The sequence below is a fragment of the Tachypleus tridentatus genome, chromosome 1 (assembly GCF_004210375.1).
Source record: "Tachypleus tridentatus isolate NWPU-2018 chromosome 1, ASM421037v1, whole genome shotgun sequence".
In the NCBI taxonomy this organism is placed as follows: domain Eukaryota; kingdom Metazoa; phylum Arthropoda; class Merostomata; order Xiphosura; family Limulidae; genus Tachypleus; species Tachypleus tridentatus.
Genome location: NC_134825.1, coordinates 180,599,849 through 180,627,728, shown reverse-complemented (window position 1 = coordinate 180,627,728; position 27,880 = coordinate 180,599,849). Strand labels below are relative to the sequence as shown.

Here is a 27,880-nt window from a genome sequence, read left to right as displayed (position 1 = left end):
AAGTTAATATTGTTACCATAACAAATCAATGTTTAGGTACACAAGTGTCTGTGATCAGAAGTTAATATTGTTACCATAACAAATCAATGTTTAGGTACACAGGTTACTGTGATCAGAAGTTAATATTGTTACAATAACAAATCAATGTTTAAGATTTCTATTAAAAAAACAAACTATATTTCACCTTCAAACAGTTCCAGACAAAATACGCTTACATTATAACAAAAAATACTGAAAAGTTTTCTTATTAAATTAAGCCTTCAAACAATGTTTTATTTCCATAAATATCTCTTACATTTACAAAACAAAGTTCATGAGAATAACCTGTAGAATCATGTACTTCTTCCTCCTTGGAAGTTTTTAATTTTCACAAAACATTGAAAAGGGAGGATAGGGGAACCAACCTGGCATGAAAACAGTTTATTGTAATTTTTTGGTTTTTATCAGAAGATAAAAGAAATAACATTCAATATCTTGTCACTCACTGCTTTGTTGTAGACCAACACCTTGACATTCAATGATACAGGACTTGTGGTCTTCATCTTTGACTACATTGAACTTGGCCTTGTAAGAATGAAGAGAGAATATTTTACACAATACATAAAATTACATGTGACTTGCACTTTTAAGATAGTACTTATAATGAAGAAACTTAACTTTATGTTAATTTTAATTTATTATTCTGGAATCAAATCATAACCTACAACAAAAAATAAAAACAAATTAGGCCTAAGCAGTAGGTTAGGTATATTCTATTTTAAAACCACTTTTATTAACATCATTGATGCTGAATATATTTAAGTTCATTGCCATTAAATCTTTGATGTTTTCAAACATTATTTTGCATTAAAAACTGAGTACATGAGTTGAAGAATAGCCTTAGTTTACTAACTGACCAAAACAAGACAGATGTTGGGATTATGGCCAAAAATAATGTTAACAGCAAAAGTGTCCAACTGATGATACAATGCTTTCTAATCCTTATAAGCAAAAAACAATATATTTAATTACCAATAATTATTAGCTCCAATCTATGTAAGTAGCTTTGATAAGATATTCATAAATTAATACTATGAACTTGTATTCACAAATACTGTTACAACATTAGTCCATGAAATACCAATACTGAACTTTCAATAAAACATATACTCAGGCAGCTATGGTGGGAAGAGTCTTACACTTTAATGTCATTAACATGTAAGTATCGACATCTATTACAGTATGTATTAACTGCCTAACTACACATATAACAGGCCATAACTGTATGATAAGTGATATCTCTTACAGTTCGTTGTATGTATTAACTCTATAAGGATAGACAGCCATGTTTTACAGAACCTTGTAGTAACCACTATGTATCATGGTGGCATCGATACTATAATTATAGAAGCACTTATCGTATCTTCGTGAAATTTGGAAAACTCACTTTCAGTAAAGTGTAAAATATTTTGGAGACCAAAAATCACAATTTTTAATTAAATATTTTTCCTGAAACTTTATTTAAATATATGGTGTCAGTGATGACTGGTCAAAGTGGAAAGTAAATTTAAGATTAAGAATATTTTGTTTGCATAATTTCAAAATCTCTTAAATAAATATTAACTTTTTGTTTCAGAAAAACTTTGTATTTTATCCCTCATGACCACCCAAAAAAATATAAATTACCCTCTTTTTCCTTTCTATAATGTCTTCAGATGTAACATGAAACAATACTTGTTTATTTTAAACAGATCATACATCACAACAGTATACATCTGTTTATATTTAACTGCTTTATTGCCCTTTGTAACATTTCTAAACTGATATTTCTACCATAAAATTTGAAATTACTTGTTAAACTTGCACCTATGTTGCCCGACCAAGTTGTTACACAAGACAGGGTTTACTTAAAACATGCATGTGAGGCATACCTTGTGAAACTATTTTAACATTATTATTTACCTTACTTAACATAAAAAGTTTCTGGTCTTTACATTTTAGTTTATAATAATAATTAAATAATGTCCATGTAAAACAACAAATAAAGTACTCACCTGGCCAATTTTATTTTTGCTGTCAGGTGTCAGTAACACTCAACTTTTTTTTATACTAATGTTACTACTGCAATAAATATTTTATTAAATTAAACAATAGTACAAAGAACATTGACTAATAACATGCAAAGAAGAGACAACTTTCACAACATTCACTGTTTCTGGCTTCTAATTATGCAACAAGAGTGTCACACATGTCCTGAAACAACTCATTAATTTTTAAGATGGGAATAAAGGTCACACTCCAAGTGAAACTGTTGGGTCTGTTCAGAAAGCAATGACATACTATAGGTCATTTGATAAATTAAAACTTTGGCTGTCTGTTGCTTATAGTTAATACATATTTAAACATAGGAGAGAATTATTAACACATCCTGAGAGGGACGATGTAACAGTAAGGGTCTGATTTTCTGTGATAGCTCTGTAACCAAACTAAATTGAAAGACGTATTATAAATTATGGTTTTCCTGAGCAAATACTATTTTACATATATAGATACATACATATAGATATATCCAGTGAGTAACCTACACTTAATTTTGTAATTTGTAAAGGTTAAAATATTGTTTGTTTTGAATTTTGTGCAAAACTACTGAAGGCTATTTGTGCTAGCCGTCCCTAATTTAGTAGTGTAAGACTAAAGGGAAGGCAACTAGTCATCACCACCCAATGACAACTCTTGGGCTACCCTTTTACCAAAAAATAGTGGGATTGATCGTACATTATAATGCCCCATGGCTGAAAATGCAAGCATGTTTGGGGTGACAGGGATTTGAACCCAATACCCTTGGATTATGAGTTTAGAGCCTCGACAACCTGGAACAACATAGCCAGGTGGTCATGTTAGAGATTCTTTTAAATAGTGTAGAACTAAGAATTTATATGCAATTAAAATATTTATTATTATTATCTAAGGTTTTCTGTTCTAATTGGCACAACATAAAGTAGTTTAATAAATTTTGGATACAAAACACTAAACCTTTGTGTCACATGCAGTAAACGATGCCCTGACCATAACTGTACAAGTACTGATGTTTCTTACAATCAACTAACTGTACATATTAACTATCAACTAATCTACAAGCACCAATATCTACAGTACATCACTATCTCCTACTTTTGTCATTAACTAGTGATTTGATAACTCTCACTGAACAACAACTTACTTCTGTTAACAACTGGACCACGTGGATTGCAGTTTCAGTATGTAAAGTTACTGGACCAGTTTTGATCCTGGATTTACCCTTTGCCAAAGCCATGAAGATTATAAGCTGAAACATAACACAAAATCCATAAAGAATGTGATCTGAAGCACTAAATAACACTTAAAGCCATGAATATTATAAGCTGAAACATAACACAAAATCCATAAAGAATGATCTGAAACACTAAATAACACTTAAATCCATGAAGATTATAACTTGGTAACAACAGGGGTATAACTTGGTAACACTGTGGTGTTTCATATACAAGATCTTTTCTCATCTCTTACAAGGGTTCCAGAACATTCAACCAATTAGAAAAACATACTACAAATATCAAGAGGCTGGAACATCTTACTTGCTTGCTGAGATATCACTAAATTTGTCAAACCTACATTCCCATATCCTTCATATTTAAGTTTGTATGAGACCACAAAACTACATAATAAGTTATTCATTATTCTTAATGAACTTTCTAAATCTGACATAAAATTGATGCTTGAACTCTAATAAAGACTTTTTTAACAATATCCTTTATGTTGCTATGGGTTCCCCACTGGGTCCTAGCTAGCTTACCAATGTTTTTCTCTATCACCACTGACAGAACTGTATTGTGAACGATCCTATAAGCTTTAAGCCTGTTCCCTACAGATGGTATGTTGATAATACTGGCCTTGTTTCCTACCATTGTGGTCATATCCTTTACTGTTACTCTAACAGCCAACTCTTGAAATTGGATGTTCTTGTCAACCATGAAGTTATTGATTTTTCAACTTCTATCTTTTGTAAAACACATTTACTGGTCCACTGCACTCAGTTTAAAACACATTTACTGGTCCACTGCACTCAGTTTAAAACACATTTACTGGTCCACTGCACTCAGTTTAAAACACATTTACTGGTCCACTGCACTCAGTTTAAAACACATTTACTGGTCCACTGCACTCAGTTTAAAACACATTTACTGGTCCACTGCACTCAGTTTAAAACACATTTACTGGTCCACTGCACTCAGTTTAAAACACATTTACTGGTCCACTGCACTCAGTTTAAAACACATTTACTGGTCCACTGCACTCAGTTTAAAACACATTTACTGGTCCACTGCACTCAGTTTAAAACACATTTACTGGTCCACTGCACTCAGTTTAAAACACATTTACTGGTCCCACTGCACTCAGTTTAAAACACATTTACTGGTCCACTGCACTCAGTTTAAAACACATTTACTGGTCCACTGCACTCAGTTTAAAACACATTTACTGGTCCACTGCACTCAGTTTAAAACACATTTACTGGTCCACTGCACTCAGTTTAAAACACATTTACTGGTCCACTGCACTCAGTTTAAAACACATTTACTGGTCCACTGCACTCAGTTTAAAACACATTTACTGGTCCACTGCACTCAGTTTAAAACACATTTACTGGTCCACTGCACTCAGTTTAAAACACATTTACTGGTCCACTGCACTCAGTTTAAAACACATTTACTGGTCCACTGCACTCAGTTTAAAACACATTTACTGGTCCACTGCACTCAGTTTAAAACACATTTACTGGTCCACTGCACTCAGTTTAAAACACATTTACTGGTCCACTGCACTCAGTTTAAAACACATTTACTGGTCCACTGCACTCAGTTTAAAACACATTTACTGGTCCACTGCACTCAGTTTAAAACACATTTACTGGTCCACTGCACTCAGTTTAAAACACATTTACTGGTCCACTGCACTCAGTTTAAAACACATTTACTGGTCCACTGCACTCAGTTTAAAACACATTTACTGGTCCACTGCACTCAGTTTAAAACACATTTACTGGTCCACTGCACTCAGTTTAAAACACATTTACTGGTCCACTGCACTCAGTTTAAAACACATTTACTGGTCCACTGCACTCAGTTTAAAACACATTTACTGGTCCACTGCACTCAGTTTAAAACACATTTACTGGTCCACTGCACTCAGTTTAAAACACATTTACTGGTCCACTGCACTCAGTTTAAAACACATTTACTGGTCCACTGCACTCAGTTTAAAACACATTTACTGGTCCACTGCACTCAGTTTAAAACACATTTACTGGTCCCACTGCACTCAGTTTAAAACACATTTACTGGTCCCACTGCACTCAGTTTAAAACACATTTACTGGTCCCACTGCACTCAGTTTAAAACACATTTACTGGTCCACTGCACTCAGTTTAAAACACATTTACTGGTCCACTGCACTCAGTTTAAAACACATTTACTGGTCCACTGCACTCAGTTTAAAACACATTTACTGGTCCACTGCACTCAGTTTAAAACACATTTACTGGTCCACTGCACTCAGTTTAAAACACATTTACTGGTCCACTGCACTCAGTTTAAAACACATTTACTGGTCCACTTCACTCAGTTTAAAACACATTTACTGGTCACTTCACTCAGTTTAACAGTTTTATATCCTTCCATTTCAAACAGTCTTATTCTCTACCTACTAAATAAAGCTTACAAACTGACCTCTTCATATCTAGCCCTTCACAAGGGAAATACTTTCACAGATAACACTATCTTTCAAAACAGCTACCCTAAGCATTTCTTATAGAAAATAACTTCCACATTCTTAACTAACGTATTTATCATATCACCCAAGATACCCAAACTTCCTTTATACACCAGATGACCATATATTAGAAGACAGAGTTCCCTTTTCTCACAACAGTTGAAAAAGTTGTGTAACTGCTACTAACCCCAAACTGACTTGAGTTATTATTAAACCCAAGTTTAGACTAAAATGTCTTTTGCCGATTGCTCATTGTTCAAACATTATAAGGACTCCTATATTGGTGAAACCAAACGACATCTTAAAATACAAGCATGTGAAGACGCGCATACCTATAAAAACTGAAAGAAAGGTTACAATAAAATACAAGCATGTGAAGACACGCATACCTATGAAAACTGAAAGAAAGGTTACAATAAAATACAAGCATGTGAAGACACGCATACCTATGAAAACTGAAAGAAAGGTTACAATAAAATACAAGCATGTGAAGGCAGCATACCTATAAAACTGAAGGTTACAATAAAATACAAGCATGTGAAGACACGCATACCTATGAAAACTGAAAGAAAGGTTACAATAAAATACAAGCATGTGAAGACGCGCATACCTATAAAAACTGAAAGGTTACAATAAAATACAAGCATGTGAAGACACGCATACCTATGAAAACTGAAAGAAAGGTTACAATAAAATACAAGCATGTGAAGACACGCATACCTATGAAAACTGAAAGAAAGGTAACAAACTTTCCAACTCCACCATCCATCAGTACAATACAGAAACAGGACCATTTGATCTCTCTTGAACTTTAAAGTTATTTCAACAGCAAAGCATGATACTGAACTTCTTATAAAATAAACATTATTTATACATAAATATTACACAACTTTCACTTCATTTAGCCCTATTTTAACTTTTAATTTTTGAGCCAAATTTTTTATTTTGTCGTGTTATAATTGGTATATTCAAACTGTTAACTTATGTATATCATATTTCTGTTGTAATTACAAATATTGTTTGTTTGTTCTGTGTATCTAGATTACAGATGATGTTATAATTGGTATATTCAAACTGTTAACTTATGTATATCATATTTCTGTTGTAATTACAAATATTGTTTGTTTGTTCTTTATATCTAGATTACAGCTGCTGGAATTTTGATGATTTCAAAACATTTAATAAATGTTTACTATTATCACGTTTTTGTCGTGCTGTGTTATTAAGTTACATTTTCTGAAACATTAGATTCCTGAACAAAATCAGTTTTAAACTGTTCCAAACCTCAGACTGTCAAGGATGATTCCACAACAAATATTGAAAATAAACAGACAGCATATAACATTTTAAGAAAACAAAACGTAACACTCAGTTAAGAGGTTATGCAAATGAAACATGAAAGCTGAGTGAAAAGTTTTTTTTCATTCATAACTCAGTAGACACGCTTCACTCGGAATAACCCAGGAGACACGCTTCACTGAATAACCCAGGAGACACGCTTCACTCAGAATAACCCAGGAGACACGCTTCACTCAGAATAACCCAGGAGACACGCTTCACTCGGAATAACCCAGGAGACACGCTTCACTCGGAATAACCCAGGAGACACGCTTCACTCGGAATAACCCAGGAGACACGCTTCACTCGGAATAACCCAGGAGACACGCTTCACTCGGAATAACTCAGGAGACACGCTTCACTCGGAATAACTCAGGAGACACGCTTCACTCGGAATAACTCAGGAGACACGCTTCACTCGGAATAACTCAGGAGACACGCTTCACTCGGAATAACTCAGTAGACACGCTTCACTCGGAATAACTCAGTAGACACGCTTCACTCGGAATAACTCAGTAGACACGCTTCACTCGGAATAACTCAGTAGACACGCTTCACTCGGAATAACTCAGTAGACACGCTTCACTCGGAATAACTCAGTAGACACGCTTCACTCGGAATAACTCAGTAGACACGCTTCACCGGAATAACTCAGTGAGACACGCTTCACTCGGAATAACTCAGTAGACACGCTTCACCGGAATAACTCAGTAGACACGCTTCACTGGAATAACTCAGTAGACACGCTTCACTCGGAATAACTCAGTAGACACGCTTCACTCGGAATAACTCAGTAGACACGCTTCACTCGGAATAACTCAGTAGACACGCTTCACTCGGAATAACTCAGTAGACACGCTTCACTCAGAATAACTCAGTAGACACGCTTCACTCAGAATAACTCAGTAGACACGCTTCACTCAGAATAACTCAGTAGACACGCTTCACTCAGAATAACTCAGTAGACACGCTTCACTCAGAATAACTCAGTAGACACGCTTCACTCAGAATAACTCAGTAGACACGCTTCACTCAGAATAACTCAGTAGACACGCTTCACTCAGAATAACTCAGTAGACACGCTTCACTCAGAATAACTCAGTAGACACGCTTCACTCAGAATAACTCAGTAGACACGCTTCACTCAGAATAACTCAGTAGACACGCTTCACTCAGAATAACTCAGTAGACACGCTTCACTCAGAATAACTCAGTAGACACGCTTCACTCAGAATAACTCAGTAGACACGCTTCACTCAGAATAACTCAGTAGACATGCTTCACTCAGAATAACTCAGTAGACACGCTTCACTCAGAATAACTCAGTAGACACACTTCACTCAGAATAACTCAGTAGACACACTTCACTCAGAATAACTCAGTAGAGCTTTTGTTCATTCACAAATAAATCTTCAATAAAAAATGTACCTTGTTATAAAAGCTGATTCTTCTTTACAAGATATTGTAATGTTTACTAAACATTTTATGAAGATACACTTAACATATTGTGTTGCAGTGTTTATGTGCAGAGTAAACTGTATAACACTTAACACATTGTGTTGCAGTGTTTATGTGGAGAGTAAACTGTATAACATTTAACACATTGTGTTGCAGTGTTTATGTGGAGAGTAAACTGTATACCTTAACCTTCTACTCATGAATAGCTGTAGATTTGTTAGATGATTCTTTAAAAAGTAACCAATTAACACACATACAAAATGTGAACTTTGTGGTTATCACACACTTAACTGTTAAGTGTCGTACCTGGTCCTGGAGGTGGTGATCTACACAGCCTCCACTGGTGATATCATCAAGTAGTTCCTTAGCTGCTGCCTCTCCTACTTTCTCTGCACTTTCTCCTAAACAGATTTATAAACAAACAATGATTTATAGTTATATACTATCACTATAATTCACGAGAAAATATATTCAAACAACAGCATGCACATGAATTTAGTAAAGTCTCCCAAAGAGAGTTGAATACATTACATAAAAAGGATTATGGACCCTCACCACATCATTGTAATCCAAGTAACCATAACCAGTCAAGCTATATCTGAAAACCTCCCATACTGACACTAGTCTTGAAGTAAGAGCTCTATTGAAAGACTTTTTAGTACAGCTGCTGTGTCCAAAGCATATTACTCTTACCACTCATGGACCATTTAGTGTTTAAATATGAAGATTTTTAGTTTCAACAGTCTGATCAAGCAAAAATCCATAGACAGCTTAGCTTATATGTCTTTATTTGGAACAGCAGAAATACTTGCATCATTCTCCATCTCCCTGATATGTGCGGCAGTTGAAAAAAAAAGACCGACTGGAAGCCTTACTTTTAGGAACCCATACTCTGTTGCTCTCATTTCCAGACTGGGATCCTTCTTGACTATGTTCATGCTTAGGCCACATTGATAGTTTCAACCTTTATGTGCATTAGAAAACATTTTTCATACTAGGATGGGGTACGATTTGTTGTAGGTCTCTTACACAACGGCACTAGTATCCCAAGTTGATCCATATTTCTTTGTTTTCCAATGCCATTAACTACAATAGATACGATAATCTGAACACATTTTTATATATGACTGTGAGAACATTTTGCCTCAGGAACAGTTGTTACACACTTCCCAAAAGTGGTAAATAGTTGTTAATGTTGCACTTTCTTTGAAATACTAAACAACAACAACAAAGTATAGTTTTCATATTTTCTGTTCTATCATGACTCAGTATCAGCTGTGATTTTCACAATTTGCTGACTAATGTATCCAAAGTCATTTTAACATTATGTGCAGAATCCATTGAAGGTAGTCTATATCTAACAACTGTTATTATTTAATTAAGTTTAGATGTTCACTTTCTCACAAGGGTGGAATTGTAATAGTTTTCTGATTCTGAAACTAAATTTACTAAAAATGTTTAACCAAACATTATATCAACACAACACTAACTCAAGGTTTATTTTTCATGTTAATATGACTATTCAATTTTCTTCAAATTACTTGTTGAAAAATACTGACAACATATCTCAAAATAGCAAATCAACCCACGAGGATCACAAAACAAACAGTTTTTAAAAGGAAACTTGTGAATGGACATTCAAGGAAAGCAGCGACATCTACCACTGTCTTCTGAAATAATATCTATACACATCTTGACACACAATAAAAAATCAGATATGTTCCTTGTAAATTGTCTTCACAAACATGACTTGGGTCTTGACCAATAAACAAAATGTAAACAGCTCACTAATGAAATCACTTTTCAACAACTGTCTTGCATCCTGACAAATAAATAGAACATAAGCTACTTACAAATCAAAATCATTTTCTGTAATGTATGAAAAGGAATTTCACACAACAACTTTTAGTAATTTTCAGTACAAATTACCATGTGTCCAATATGTTGCAAGTCTCACACAACAACTTTTAGTAATCTTCAGTACAAATTACCATGTGTCCAATATGTTGCAAGTCTCACACAACAACTTTTAGTAATCTTCAGTACAAATTACCATGTGTCCAATATGTTGCAAGTCTCACACAACAACTTTTAGTAATTTTCAGTACAAATTACCATGTGTCCAATATGTTGCAAGTCTCACACAACAACTTTTAGTAATCTTCAGTACAAATTACCATGTGTCCAATATGTTGCAAGTCTCACACAACAACTTTTAGTAATCTTCAGTACAAATTACCATGTGTCCAATATGTTGCAAGTCTCACACAACAACTTTTAGTAGTTTTCAGTACAAATTACCATGTGTCCAATATGTTGTAAGTCTCACACAACAACTTTTAGTAATTTTCAGTACAAATTACCATGTGTCCAATATGTTGTAAGTCTCACACAACAACTTTTAGTAATTTTCAGTACAAATTACCATGTGTCCAATATGTTGCAAGTCTCACACAACTTTTATTAATTTTCAGTACAAATTACCATGTGTCCAATATGTTGTAAGTCTCACACAACAACTTTTATTAATTTTCAGTACAAATTACCATGTGTCCAATATGTTGTAAGTCTCACACAACAACTTTTATTAATTTTCAGTACAAATTACCATGTGTCCAATATGTTGTAAGTCTCACACAACAACTTTTATTAATTTTCAGTACAAATTACCATGTGTCCAATATGTTGTAAGTCTCACACAACTTTTAGTAATTTTCAGTACAAATTACCATGTGTCCAATATGTTGTAAGTCTCACACAACTTTTAGTAATTTTCAGTACAAATTACCATGTGTCCAATATGTTGTAAGTCTCACACAACAACTTTTAGTAATTTTCAGTACAAATTACCATGTGTCCAATATGTTGTAAGTCTCACACAACAACTTTTAGTAATTTTCAGTACAAATTACCATGTGTCCAATATGTTGTAAGTCTCACACAACTTTTATTAATTTTCAGTACAAATTACCATGTGTCCAATATGTTGCAAGTCTCACACAACAACTTTTATTAATTTTCAGTACAAATTACCATGTGTCCAATATGTTGCAAGTCTCACACAACAACTTTTATTAATTTTCAGTACAAATTACCATGTGTCCAATATGTTGCAAGTCTCACACAACAACTTTTAGTAATCTTCAGTACAAATTACCATGTGTCCAATATGTTGCAAGTCTCACACAACAACTTTTAGTAATCTTCAGTACAAATTACCATGTGTCCAATATGTTGCAAGTCTCACACAACAACTTTTAGTAATCTTCAGTACAAATTACCATGTGTCCAATATGTTGCAAGTCTCACACAACAACTTTTAGTAATCTTCAGTACAAATTACCATGTGTCCAATATGTTGCAAGTCTCACACAACAACTTTTAGTAATCTTCAGTACAAATTACCATGTGTCCAATATGTTGCAAGTCTCACACAACAACTTTTAGTAATCTTCAGTACAAATTACCATGTGTCCAATATGTTGCAAGTCTCACACAACAACTTTTAGTAATCTTCAGTACAAATTACCATGTGTCCAATATGTTGCAAGTCTCACACAACAACTTTTAGTAATTTTCAGTACAAATTACCATGTGTCCAATATGTTGTAAGTCTCACACAACAACTTTTATTAATTTTCAGTACAAATTACCATGTGTCCAATATGTTGTAAGTCTCACACAACAACTTTTAGTAATTTTCAGTACAAATTACCATGTGTCCAATATGTTGTAAGTCTCACACAACTTTTAGTAATTTTCAGTACAAATTACCATGTGTCCAATATGTTGTAAGCCTCACACAACTTTTAGTAATTTTCAGTACAAATTACCATGTGTCCAATATGTTGCAAGTCTCACACAACAACTTTTAGTAATCTTCAGTACAAATTACCATGTGTCCAATATGTTGCAAGTCTCACACAACAACTTTTAGTAATCTTCAGTACAAATTACCATGTGTCCAATATGTTGCAAGTCTCACACAACAACTTTTATTAATTTTCAGTACAAATTACCATGTGTCCAATATGTTGTAAGTCCTGAAATTTAAAATGTTATTGACAGACACGGCCTAGTGTAAATAATTTTACATCATTAAAATAAGTCCCTTACCTTTCCTTCCGAGAGCCGACCCTCCTAACAGACAGCCCGTTGAGGTCTCGGCCATTATTCTGAAATTCAGATGTCCATATATTTACAAAGAATTATTACAAGTGTATGTAAACAACTTCTATTAATACTTCTATTAAAAATCTAACCATTACAAAACTAAAACTTACCATGCCACATACATTATTAATATTTATGTAAACTTCACCACATATTCACTTCTATTTCCAAATATGGGGTTACTGTTTAACCAATGCACAACCTTTGGGTTACTGTTTAACTGATGTTCAACTACTGTCTTACTGTTTAACTGTACAACCATTGGGTTACTGTTTAACTGATGTTCAACTACTGTCTTACTGTTTAACTGTACAACCGTTGGGTTACTGTTTAACTGATGTTCAACTACTGTCTTACTGTTTAACCAATGCACAACCGTTGGGTTACTGTTTAACTGATGTTCAACTACTGTCTTACTGTTTAACTGTACAACTGGTGGGTTACTGTTTAACTGATGCAAACTTGAACAATGGACCACACATCCTGACAAGTAACCAACACAGCCAGATTGAAATAGCATATACATAACAATGAAAAAAGATTTGTAATGAAATAAAAAATATGTTGGAATTACAAGGTTTTTATATAAGAGTAAGTGATACTTTATCCCTAATTAGGGTCCTGATGGTATAGTATAATCAGACTTTATTTAAAACTGATTATGTTACCTTTATTAGAGTCCTATCAATATAATGAAACTGTTAATTTTCAATATAAAACTAATAAATTAACCCTAATTAGGGTCCTGTCAGTACAGTGCAACTTATACAAATAATACTGTAATAAAAACAATAAACTCATTAGTCACAATACAAGTATATGTAAACAACAATATGTGAAATCTACAAATATTTTTAAAATTAAGTTTATTTCATAAACTATTGAATTGAGCTAATAATTAATCACTCTTTAACAGTGCTCACACTTACATGATCCCACTTCCATTTCCAACTGCTACCTCTGATGGTTCTTTTACCCTGTCAATCTTGAAAGGAACACCAGGATAAACTTGTCGGATAATGCGTGATGCACTATCAGCCATAGCATGAGCTACCTTACTTATAGAAAACAAACAAAGCATGAGCTACCTTACTTACAGAAACAAACATAGCATGAGCTACCTTACTTACAGAAACAAACATAGCATGAGCTACCTTACTTACAGAAACAAACATAGCATGAGCTACCTTACTTACAGAAACAAACATAGCATGAGCTACCTTACTTACAGAAAACAAACATAGCACGAGCAACCTTACTTACAGAAACAAACATAGCATGAGCTACCTTACTTACAGAAACAAACATAGCATGAGCTACCTTACTTACAGAAACAAACATAGCACGAGCAACCTTACTTACAGAAAACAAACATAGCACGAGCAACCTTACTTACAGAAAACAAACATAGCATGAGCAACCTTACTTACAGAAAACAAACATACTCAAACACAGGTACTTGGTAATAAGATTAATCAAGTATTCTAGTCATTCTACATAGAACTTGAATAAAACAGTCTGTCAGTTCAAGCCTACAGACTCAGAAGATGTGGAAACCTGATCATAAGTGACCTGCATTTCTTAGATAATAATATATGAATGATGTCAAACACAACAACCATAAATAACCTTAAAAACAAAACAAAAATGACTCTAAGATTGATTATAAATCACTGCCTCATTTGACAGATAACTGTTTTTATGTCTGAAGGACATGTTACAATTACAAAGTGCTAAACTAGCAGTCTATGTGACAAAAGCCACAGAAATACTGGAAACTATAAGGCTTAAACATTGTTATAAAAATCAAGTTGGAAACTATAAGGCTTAAACATTGTTATAAAAATCAAGTTAACTGCAGATGTTTTTAACACATTCCTGTTAATCTGTCCATTTCAGTTGAAATGTTATTTTTATGCATCTGGATTTAGGCTGCTGTGTACAAATTACATGAAATGTATGAAGGAAAAAGAGAATTTACAGTTAAGTTAATTTTTATAAGTTTCACTATCACAAACTATTATTATTATTTTTGTTATTTGGAGTGTGTTGATCAATCATGCAGCACCTACTATTTAAAATACTATAACTACCACTGTTACTTGGAATGTGTTGACCAATCTTGCAGGACCTACTATTTAAAACACTATAACTACCTCGGTTACTTGGAGTGTGCTGACCAATCTTGCAGCACCTACTATTTAAAATACTATCACTACCTCTGTTACTTGGAATGTGTTGACCAATGTTGCAGCACCTACTATTTAAAATACTATCACTACCACTGTTACTTGGAGTGTGTTGATCAATCTTGTAGCACCTACTATTTAAAATACTATCACTACCACTGTTACTTGGAGTGTGCTGATCAATCTTGCAGCACCTACTATTTAAAATACTATCACTACCTCTGTTACTTGGAGTGTGTTGATCAATCTTGCAGTACCTACTATTTAAAATACTATCACTACCTCTGTTACTTGGAGTGTGTTGATCAATCTTGCAGTACCTACAATATAAAATACTATCACTACCTCTGTTACTTCGAGTGTGCTGAACAATCTTGCAGTACCTACAATATAAATTACTATCACTACCTCTGTTACTTGGAGTGTATTGATCAATCTTACAGCACCTACTCTTTCAAATACTATCACTACCTCTGTTACTTGGAGTGTGCTGACCAATCGTGCAGCACCTACTATTTAAAACACTATAATTACCTCGGTTACTTGGAGTGTGCTGACCAATCTTGCAGCACCTACTATTTAAAATACTATCACTACCTCTGTTACTTGGAGTGTGTTGATCAATCTTGCAGTACCTACAATATAAAATACTATCACTACCTCTGTTACTTGGAATGTGTTGATCAATCTTGCAGCACCTACTATTTAAAATATTATCACTACCTCTGTAACTTGGAGTGTGTTGATCAATCTTGCAGCACCTACTATTTAAAATACTATCACTACCACTGTTACTTGGAGTGTGCTGATCAATCTTGCAGCACCTACTATTTAAAATACTATCACTACCTCTGTTACTTGGAGTGTGTTGATCAATCTTGCAGCACCTACTGTATAAAATACTATCACTATCTCTGATACTCGGAGTGTGTTGATCAATCTTGCAGCACCTAGTATTTAAAATACTATCACTACCTCTGTTACATGGAGTGTGTTAATCAATCTTGCAGCACCTACTATTTAAAATACTATCACTACCTCTGTTACTTGGAGTGTGCTGTACAATCTTGCAGCACCTACTATTTAAAATACTATCACTACCTGTGTTACTTGGAATGTGTTGATCAATCTTGCAGCACCTACTACTTAAAATATTATCACTGCCTCTAACTTGGAGTGTGCTGATCAATCTTGCAGCACCTATTTAAAATACTATCACTACCACTGTTACTTGGAATGTGTTGATCAATCTTGCAGCACCTACTATTTAAAATACTATCACTACCACTGTTACTTGGAGAGTGTTGATCAATCTTGCAGCACCTACTATTTAAAATACTATCACTACCTCTGTTACTTGGAATGTGTTGACCAATCTCGCAGCACCTACTATATAAAATACTATCACTACCTCTGTTACTTGGAGAGTGTTGATCAATCTTGCAGCACCTACTATTTAAAATACTATCACTACCTCTGTTACTTGGAATGTGTTGACCAATCTGCAGCACCTACTATATAAAATACTATCACTACCTCTGTTACTTGAGTTTGTTGATCAATCTTGCAGCACCTACTATTTAAAATACTATCACTACCTCTGTTACTTAGAGAGTGTTGATCAATCTTGCAGCACCTACTATTTAAAATACTATCACTACCTCTGTTACTTGGAATGTGTTGACCAATCTCGCAGCACCTACTATATAAAATACTATCACTACCTCTGTTACTTGGAGTTTGTTGATCAATCTCGCAGCACCTACTATTTAAAATACTATCACTACCTCTGTTACTTGGAGTGTGTTGATCAATCTTGCAGCACCTACTATATAAAATACTATCACTACCTCTGTTACTTGGAATGTGCTGATCAATCTTGCAGCACCTACTATTTAAAAAACTATCACTACCTCTGTTACTTGGAGTGTGTTGACCAGTCTTGCAGAACCTACTATTTAAAATACTATCACTACGTATGTTACTTGGAGTGTGTTGACCAGTCTTGCAGGACCTACTATTTAAAATACTATCACTACCTCTGTTACATGGAGTGTGTTGATCAATCTTGTAGCACCTACTATTTAAAATACTATCACTACCACTGTTACTTGGAGTGTGCTGATCAATCTTGCAGCACCTACTATTTAAAATACTATCACTACCTCTGTTACTTGGAGTGTGTTGATCAATCTTGCAGCACCTACTGTATAAAATACTATCACTATCTCTGATACTTGGAGTGTGTTGAACAATCTTCCAGCACCTACTATTTAAAATACTATCACTACCACTGTTACTTGGAGTGTGTTGATCAATCTTGCAGCACCTACTATTTAAAATACTATCATTACCTCTGTTACTTGGAGTGTGTTGATCAATCTTGTAGCACCTACTATTTAAAATACTATCACTACCACTGTTACTTGGAGTGTGTTGATCAATCTTGCAGTACCTACTATTTAAAATACTATCACTACCACTGTTACTTGGAGTGTGTTGATCAATCTTGCAGCACCTACTATTTAAAATACTATCACTACCTCTGTTACTTGGAGTGTGTTGATCAATCTTGCAGCACCTACTATATAAAATACTATCACTACCACTGTTACTTGGAGTGTGCTGAACAATCTTGCAGCACCTACTATTTAAAATACTATCACTACCTATGTTACTTGGAATGTGTTGACCAATGTTGCAGCACCTACTATTTAAAATACTATCACTACCACTGTTACTTGAGTGTGCTGACCAATCTTGCAGCACCTACTATTTAAAATACTATCACTACCACTGTTACTTGGAGTGTGCTGACCAATCTTGCAGCACCTACTATTTAAAATACTATCACTACCACTGTTACTTGGAGTGTGCTGACCAATCTTGCAGCACCTACTATTTAAAATACTATGCTGATCCGCTGCATTCACATACCTTTATTGGGATAACACCAGCAACGAAAGACCTGCCCGAGAAACGGGTGACCTGGCCAGCTGTAGTGATATCCACAGGTTGTAAAAAGGACATCACAGGAGATGTCTTTACAAGAACTTGACCTCCACCCTTTGGGTAATAACCTCTAAAAAACAGAGACAAATGTACTTTCATAAAATGTGTAAAATTATCTCTACTACACAGTACAAGTTTAAAATGGTCACATAACATGTACGATCATATTGGTGGAACAGGCAAAAATTTTGTTTTTTAACTAAATTCAAAATACTGTATTCATAAACCTCAATTTTGGAAACATCTAATGAAAGTACAAATGACATAAAGAGAACCTTGAGCCAATATCAGAGAATGATCCAGTTTGACCTTGAGCCTATTTCAGAATGAATGAGTTTGACCTTGAGTCCTTTTTACAACACGAGATGTTTAAATTCCACGTAGCATTACAGTGTGAAGCATTTCAGGCTTAACTGCTTATTATAGAAAAAATTTGGGTTAAGAATTTAGGTTTGAAGCAATTCAGTTTTTGGGAATATTTCCAAAATTCTCAATTAATCTAAGTTAACCCTACTGATGTAGGTCAAAGACCAAGTCACTGCATTTGTAGGATCACACTTTACTGAACAACTAAATTAAGAATGTATGTGATACATCTGATATCAAACTGTAAATTATAATTCAAAGTTTGGTATTATACATTAGTTAATTTCTTTAAAAAATACAAAAAATCTGAAATAATTATATTTGTGTCACATGGTATGTTGAATGCAGCATTGGTTCAAACTGGATGTTTGTGACGTCCAAATACAAAGTCTATAGTTTATTAAAGAGTTAGATACTCAAATTACAGATATTGACAAACTAGAATATAAGATAAAAATCTCCTATCTGTTCAGGTTTTGGAGATATTAATATCTTTACTGAATCAACCAAGATGGCGCCACCCCCTCTTCCATTTTTGAAAATACCACTTAAGTACACCCACTTCACCCAATAATATGTCTAAGCAAATGAAAGAAAGTTCCCCTGATTATTTTATCAGCCTCTGCAAAGTATTTGCATGAGAAATTTATCTTTTCATGGCAAATTCCAATCTATAAGGTAAGACTTTAGTGAACTTAAAAAATCATATACCTATAGACCCAAATACAACTTGTTCTTGATGACAAGAAACCCACTTGAAATAAAATGTATCTCAGAATGGCTGGTATGGGTATTAACACTTTTATTGATAAGGAAAAACATTTTGACCTTCCTAGATGTCATTGACTTAATCAATGTCCTTTAGAAAATAAACTAATATATTCTATTTACCTGATATCATAACTTATCAAATACTCAACCATTATCAGCACACCTGGGGTCAACACGAACCCCAACAACTTCTCGGTTGTAAATGTCTTTACATAATCCTTACAAATTTGTATCCATTGATGTAATTATCAAGCAGAAAACTTGGATTAATAATGACATTTATATCCATTGATGTAATTATCAAGCAGAAAACTTGGATTAATAATGACATTTATATCCATTGATGTAACTATCAAGCAGAAAACCTGGATTAATAATGACACTATTGTTTTCAAAACAAACATAGTATGTAACCATAATTTCATATTTATCTGCAGACCTCATATTACCACCACAATATATGCAGTTCACACTACAGAATACAAAAATTTAAACATTTCTTTTATTACACAGACTGTTGTGGAAGATAATTCATCAACACAGTACAGCATAGTCTTATCCATTTACATATAACATCACTATGGTATGCAGGTATGTGCATTTCATTTCTCAACAAGTGTTGATGACTGAGATGGATGATTATAATGCCCTGTTCTACAGAATCCTTAACCTCTCATCTTGGTGCTGTAAAAAAAAAAATCACCTAACCTTAATGTTTTCACTAACCTTAACATGCCCCTCGATTCTGTAAATTATAACAAGCCTAACCTTCCACTTCTGATGTTCTAACGTTATCGTTAACTATACATTCACATACTATGTATCATAGTGTCTAATTAATTTTTAAATATCAAGCTGAAACAATACTTTTTAATGTCATGGATTTATTCCTTTGTAAGTCAGAGATGCTATTACACTATAAAACAAAATTTTACTTTTTCTTGTTCCTGGGCAGAAAGTGTTATTTCCCAATTGCTTAGGCCTAAAGTAAATGGAAAAGACCTACTTTTCTCTTCAAACTTTGTTTTTATGACCTGGGAGCGTATAACCAAAATACGATTGGAGACTATATTCGGGGGCTGATGCGTGAAAATGATATACATTACAGTTACAAACCTTGAAAAACTACTCACTTCTAAACATTTTTGTATAACTTTAGTATAAATACATGTAAATCTTAATTCATATGTTCTTTTATTCAGACCTTATGTAAATGAAAATATGCAAATTTGCCCGTTTTTACATAGCAAATAGATTAATTTCTAAATTTCATTATCCAGATCACAAAAGCAAAGTTTGAAGGGAATAATGGCCATTTTCTGTACTTTTACAACATAAGCAATTAGGAAATAACACATACTATCCAGGAACAAAATTTGTGTTACATAGTGTAATTATTACATTCTTATGAACGTTATAAATATTGTACATTAACTGTAAAGTAATAGTCATTACATTCTTATGAACATTATTAATATTGTACATTAACTGTAAAGTAATAATCATTACATTCTTATGAACATTGTTAATATTGTACATTAACTGTAGAGTAATAATCATTACATTCTTATGAACATTATTAATATTGTACATTAACTGTAAAGTAATAATCATTACATTCTTATGAACATTATTAATATTGTACATTAACTGTAGAGTAATAATCGTTACATTCTTATGAACATTATTAATATTGTACATTAACTGTAAAGTAATAATCATTACATTCTTATGAACATTATTAATATTGTACATTAACTTTAAAGTAATAATCATTACATTCTTATGAAGATTATTAATATTGTACATTAACTGTAAAGTAATAATCATTACATTCTTATGAACATTATTAATATTGTACATTAACTGTAGAGTAATAATCATTACATTCTTATGACCATTATTAATATTGTACATTAACTGTAAAGTAATAGTCATTACATTCTTATGAACATTATTAATATTGTACATCAACTTTTCACTTACCTTCTCACAATATTACAGTCAAATTTCACTCCAAACTTCTCCAAAATAGGTTTAAAAACCTAAAACAAACAATATATTGAAAATGTACTAAAATAATAAAATAAAAAATGACAGTTTTCAAAATCAGTAATAAATATGGATATTTTAAAACTCATGCATCATATAATTCTAGATGTGGCATTATATTTGTGCACAGAAATAATACTGATATTAACCTGAAATTCTTTTTGAGCTAATGTTAAACGTTTTGGTTTTATATTAATGTTATACCACTATTAAACAGTATTTAATACAAAAATAAGTGTTAATAGGGATACAACCATAACAAGATCAAGTATGTTACATTTATAGCACCGACAAGAATACTACAAGTAATATTAATTCATTAGGGACCTAGAACACATTAGTCATCCAGGCCACAAATCTTGTTTAACTTGTGGCACAATGGTGGGTAAAACAAAATAACTTATTTGCAGTTTTGTTTTGGCTAAACAACACACAACTGTGTGTCTTGATCTTTTATCATTACTGGTATATTATCATGTGGTATCACTGTAAACGGTACAGGGTAACATCAGTGACACGTCGTGTAGTATCCTGTAAACAGCACAATGTAACATTCTGTTCATGCTAAAGTTACCAATTCATGTAACCCTCAACGAGTTGAGCAAATCCAAATTACTCACAGAGAACAGTTTAGCAACCACAAACACTTCATTAATAACCAAAGACCTTCATATTGATCAACATGATCCTTCCAGCATGACATGGCTCAATCTACGAGAGATTGATAGTGTGTGACCTGATCCTTCCAGCATGACATGGCACAATCTACAAGAGATTGATAGTGTGTGACCTGATCCTTCCAGCGTGACATGGCTCAATCTACAAGAGATTGATAGTGTGTGACCTGATCCTTCCAGCATGACATGGCACAATCTACAAGAGATTGATAGTGTGTGACCTGATCCTTCCAGCGTGACATGGCTCAATCTACAAGAGATTGATAGTGTGTGACCTGATCCTTCCAGCATGACCTGGCTCAATCTATAAGAGATTGATAGTGTGTATGTTTTCTTATAGCAAAGCCACATAGGGCTATCTGCTGAGCCCACCGAGGGGAATCAAACCCCTGCTTTTAGTGTTGTAAGTCTGGAGACATACCACTGTACTAGTGGTGGGCAGAGATTGATAGACAGAAGAAATTTACTAGGTTGAAACTCTCAGTGCAGTTAACCCTTACAGCACAACTACCCTCAGTGCAGTTAACCCTTACAGCACAACTACCCTCAGTGCAGTTAACCCTTACAGCACAACTACCCTCAGTGCAGTTAACCCTTACAGCACAACTACCCTCAGTGCAGTTAACCCTTACAGCACAACTACCCTCAGTGCAGTTAACCCTTACAGCACAACTACTCTCAGTGCTGTTAACCCTTACAATATAATGAGAGCCTTGAATTAGTATCTCTTGTGTCAGTTAAGCACAAGTCTTATTTTTTCACGTTTAAATGGTTACCTTTGAATATTCTCTCAATGCTGTTAACCCTTACGACACAATAAAATTTTTAATTTTCATGTTTCAATGGCTATCTTTTAATATCCTACTTACTTTTAAAATTTTTTAAATTACTATCGTATGAGGTAGCACATTCCTAATACCTAACCTCTAACTTTTATCTATTATTTTGAATTTTTAACTGAGAAAAGAGGAAAGACAGACAAAAGTAGCCACCACCAATGCTTTAGCTACTCTCATGTGACAGAACATAGGGACTTGATTATTACGCTTATCACACACTCACTCTTAAACTGCACACTATTTTAGTTTTTTCAACAATAAACCATAAGCACCCTAACAAATAATCCAAGCTATTACGAGTGTTTCTTAACTGATAAAAACTTTCAATTCAAACTCAGATCTAAAGTGAAATTTTTAAAAAACTTCCACAGATATCCATTTAATTTTTGTAGAAAAAAGTTCATTTTTTAATCTACACACTTTACACTTTCTTATTTTGTCTCCTCTTGACCAGCATACTGCTCGTTTGACATTTCCACAAGATTTACCTACCATAAGTGTGTAGTCTATCTGAGGAGCCATCTCAGCATTTGTTCCACCACGAGGGAAAGTCGACTTGATCCCTTTCCGAACAAAAGACATGGAAAGGCCACTTGAAATAGCAGCATCACACTCCTAAACATATTGGAAAGAAATAGGTGAAAGTGTTAAGTTTTTTTACCAAGCTCAAAAATCAAGACCTTCACACACACTCACCAGTAGGTAATGGTCAAACGGGGGAGCACTAGCAACGTCAGTACCTCCTGTGATTGTAATAGTTGAGGCCTCAACACTAAACACCAAACAAGGTAAAGCTATCTGCAATACCAGGCAGATACTCCTGAAAGAAGTCACAACAGGTATCTCATTTCACTTTTACACAGCATGAAGATGCTTCGGAGAGCTTAACGACTTCAAAACAGCATATTTAGAGCTCTAGGAAGTAATTTGAAGTCTCTTAGTCTTAGAAAGTGACAACTATCATGGTACATAACATGCATGTTTAATATTAACCTTTGTTTAATTTTACAAATTATAAGAGTAATGTCTAACTCAAGTTTAACATTAATCTGTGACAACCTTAATTTAATATAACTTATCAACAATAATGTCAAAACAAATATTTGTACCCTGCTGTGCCTGTATTAGCTACAAACTCTCCCGACTTCACCGGTCCGGGGTAAAATGATATATCTGTTGACCCGATTTCACCTCCCTTGAGCTGTCCTCCACAAAGATCACGAACAAGTTGTAATCCTGTCAAATGTTGAGGTCTATTGGAATAATTTATTATTTCACATTACTTCCAATCAAAAAACAATAATGTTTATAATCTGAATATTACAATGAAAATGTGAATTTTATACATTAAAGTAAACACAGTAAGACTTCTCACCCAGTTACATAGTACTACCAGAACTGAAGGTACTTTGTTAAATAATTTATCAACAAAACATTAACAAACCACTTTGACAGAAAGTATTCAATTCTTGGAATGTTCCATAAATGCACACATAACTACTACCATTGATCATAACAGTCAGAAATATCTTAATCACTTATCTGTATTCTACATACCTACTAGTCAGACCATGTTATAATCAATGTTCTTCACAAACACCCATTCCAAGTTCTGTAGCTCAATGTTTAAGGGTTAAGTAATGCATTAAATACTTTAGTTGGCTCTACAGAAATAAAAAACAGTATTGTAACAAATATGTTATGAAGGTAAACTGTATGAATATATTCTGTGATGACAACAAAACCCACTTGAAGAGAAAATTATATATTTAAAAACGGCTGATATGGGTAGAGAAGGCACTAAGAGGGAGGCAACATTATGAACTTCTTGGTCATCGTCAGGTTTTAGATTTAATACAAGTTAAATGAAGACAAAAGAAATAATCCACTTTCAGCACAGAATTTCTCTAATTCCCAGACATAACGTTGAATATTAAGAGTAGAAATAATTACCTCAGGCCAGGGTTATGCGGCTGCTCTTATGTTGGTAACACGATTGGCTTCAGTAATGCACTAAATGCCATTGCCATTCTCAAAATTTGTCCACCCTAAGAAATAAAAATACATAAATTGAGAAACATTTATACTGCTATGAAAACATTTTCAATAAAACTAGCTTTCAACCTCAGAAGTTCAATCTATTTGTTATGTGTGTAAACCTTCTACTGACCCACGTAAATTTCTGAAACATTAGTTAAACAGATCTTTATTTACAGAGCAAAGCTGGACATTTCTCCTATATTCCTGCAGCACACTATCTTCCACTTATATCAACTTAAAGTTGTATAAATTAAACAACAATTTTCAACTATAAGAAATGACGGAGGAACCAAGATTCCCAAGTAATACTCTAGCAACAGAACACTGTCCTCATGGCATCAACGACTTACCTTTCACTGTCCTACGTTCATTTCTTCATTTACATTATTTGTCATTGACTGAGTTCCCATCAACATTAATATCTAATTAATGAAATATGTGCTCAAAACTAGGATAACCTAAATGCAATGCCTTCCAGTAAAGGTCATTTGCCAAATATCTGTACAACTGACCAACTGATCCAGGTCTTTCTGCATTAACATCCTCGATACAACACGAGACACCCTGTACAACTGAACAATAGATCCAGGTAATCCTGTGTTAACTCAACATATACTCGATACAACACGAGGGACCCTGTACAACAGATCCAGGTCATCCTGTGTTAACTCAACATCCTCAATACAACACAAGGCACCCTGTACAACTGACCAAGAGATCCAGGTCATCCTGTGTTAACTCAACATATACTCAATACACCACGAGGGACCCTGTACAACAGATCCAGGTCATCCTGTGTTAACTCAACATCCTCAATACAACACAAGGCACCCTGTACAACTGACCAAGAGATCCAGGTCATCCTGTGTTAACTCAACATATACTCGATACAACACAGGGACCCTGTACAACAGATCCAGGTCATCCTGTGTTAACTCAACATCCTCAATACAACACAAGGCACCCTGTACAACTGACCAAGAGATCCAGGTCATCCTGTGTTAACTCAACATATACTCAATACAACACGAGGGACCCTGTACAACAGATCCAGGTCATCCTGTGTTAACTCAACATCCTCAATACAACACAAGGCACCCTGTACAACTGACCAAGAGATCCAGGTCATCCTGTGTTAACTCAACATCCTCAATACAACACGAGTGTTTAATCATCAATATACGGTCATCAGTCCAACACTGACCCTTGTGGCACCATCAGAAACAAAGGTCCACTTCACCAGAATTCCATCCTTAACTTTTTTTCAACCTACATAACCACCCTACAGATGAATTAGGCTTTCTCCAACTTATATGATATAATTTTTTATAGCAATTGTTTTGTGTGACACTTTATCAAATACTGTTGAAAATCTATATATTGCAAACCTTACCCTCTCTTTCATCCAGATAACTTACCCTTAATAAAAGAAATGGAAAAACTGTGGTTCATCCATACTTGTTTTCTATCATGTTTCACAAAATAATTTTGTAAAGCTTCCTTTATTAAACTCTACAAGTTTATTCACCATAGAAATAAGATTACCTAGTCTATAATTTTCTGTAAATTCATGACCTCCTTGAAAACAGAGATAACATCAGTAACTGTCAGATCTTTTATAATACTGTTTGTTATCCTTACTTTTAAAACCCTCATCTTGCTTTAACAACTTGTTTACTTTTAACACACTTTAGAAAAATGTTTTCCATTACTGTCCTATTAATATCATTTTAAAATCAAAACCAACTTGTTAAATTAGTAGGATTAATTATTTCACCCTGACATTCTGTGACGTGGAAACATCTAGAGTGAACCTGCAAAAAATGTTAAATAATAAAAAGCAAGACAAGCAGTTTATTTTTAGTCTCTCTATATTATTCATTACATAAAGATTTAAAATTATCTTAAGCATAATGTAAAAAGCTGGTTAATGTTATCCTAGGACTTTCATCTAAACAAGTCCCTTAAGAAATATATACAATTAAATTACTTATATAAGCATTTCTATAAGAAATGATACATACTCTTGGTCATAACTTATGAAATAGCAAGTTCTTTTAATGTTTCTATACCATACAATATAATTAATCAAATAAAACTTAACATTGGATGATTTAATATCTAAATAAAAATGTTCACTATTCTTTGTAACTATATTACTAATGACATACCACACCCACATGTAATGACATTTATTCCCAGTACTCTAGTAAAACCCACTTATAATGTAATAATCTATTCAAACTTCACATAAGTTACTCACTTTCATAATGAAACTTCTATCATACCACCTTTAGGAAATTACGAGTGTAATTCTTGTACCATTAAAATTATGAGACAATATATGTACTACAAGTTACAGTATCAACTATTAATAGCAAACACTACAACTTGCAACTATTTGTACTTAGTTATAGAACTAGAATTCACAACTACTGGACTACTACTACCAGTACTTAAAATCGTAGAATCCAAATTCGTTTTTTAGTTAATTACAAAGCTATATACAATGGGTTATTCTCACAAACGGTATTAAACCCAGTTTCTAGCGTTATAACAAATACAAGTCCTCAGACTTGTCGCTATGTCACTGAAATAGAAGACAATATTACGATATAACTGCAAATATGCACTTAATAACTTATAAACTTTTAGAACTAAAAACTGCTGAAGATACTCTTCGATCATGAACCTACTCCTTCCATTACACCGCCATCAATAGTAATAATTTCTGATGCTGGTGTTCCCATTGCGGTAAAACTTGATACTTTGTTTACCACAACCGTTCGAACGAAACCAACTACCCTTCTGCTATTACCCAGCCTCAAGCAGCAATATTTACGGTATAATGTTATAAGATGGGAAAGAGAGCGACATCTACTAGAAGAAGAAATAACTATCAAGATTTAAATATTTGAAGTCATAACTATTATCAAGACATTATTGAGTTAAAATAAGTACATCTCAATGAAATATCATCCTGTATTTACATTTTACATTATTGATAATTCATGTTATCAATTTACTTCTTCCAAATCAATACTTACAAAGCTAATAATTTCGTTTTTGATTACTTATGATTAACAGAACACCGATAGTTTGTTGTGTAGCTGTGACTATAACAAACGAAATATTTTCTTAAAGTAAGGAAAAAACTGAACTTAACAAGCAAAATATA

The 27,880-nt window shown here is 33.7% G+C and overlaps 1 protein-coding gene across 1 annotated transcript; it reads right to left on the bottom strand.

Moving 5' to 3' along the window:
- Positions 1-239: 239 nt before the first annotated feature.
- On the bottom strand, positions 240-27,452 carry LOC143233800 (RNA 3'-terminal phosphate cyclase-like). The gene is made up of 12 exons (XM_076470484.1): positions 27,399-27,452; positions 26,450-26,516; positions 24,616-24,640; positions 23,772-23,915; positions 23,359-23,482; positions 21,081-21,139; positions 17,883-18,027; positions 13,686-13,810; positions 12,700-12,758; positions 8,890-8,984; positions 3,200-3,304; positions 240-564 (listed from the first exon to the last, which is right to left on the bottom strand). Exons 1-12 carry the CDS (start codon positions 27,450-27,452, stop codon positions 478-480), a joined length of 1,089 nt encoding a protein of 362 aa, XP_076326599.1. The 3' UTR covers positions 240-477.
- Positions 27,453-27,880: the final 428 nt, after the last annotated feature.

Coding starts and splice junctions, on each gene's coding strand:
- LOC143233800 (XM_076470484.1), bottom strand. CDS start 27,452: ATGGGAACACCAGCATCAGAAATTATTACTATTGATGGCGGTGTAATG. Junction 8,985..12,699: donor GTCGGCTCTCGGAAGGAAAG/GTAAGGGACTTA, acceptor AAATCTGTTTAG/GAGAAAGTGCAGAGAAAGTA. Junction 3,305..8,889: donor ATCACCACCTCCAGGACCAG/GTACGACACTTA, acceptor GTTATGTTTCAG/CTTATAATCTTCATGGCTTT.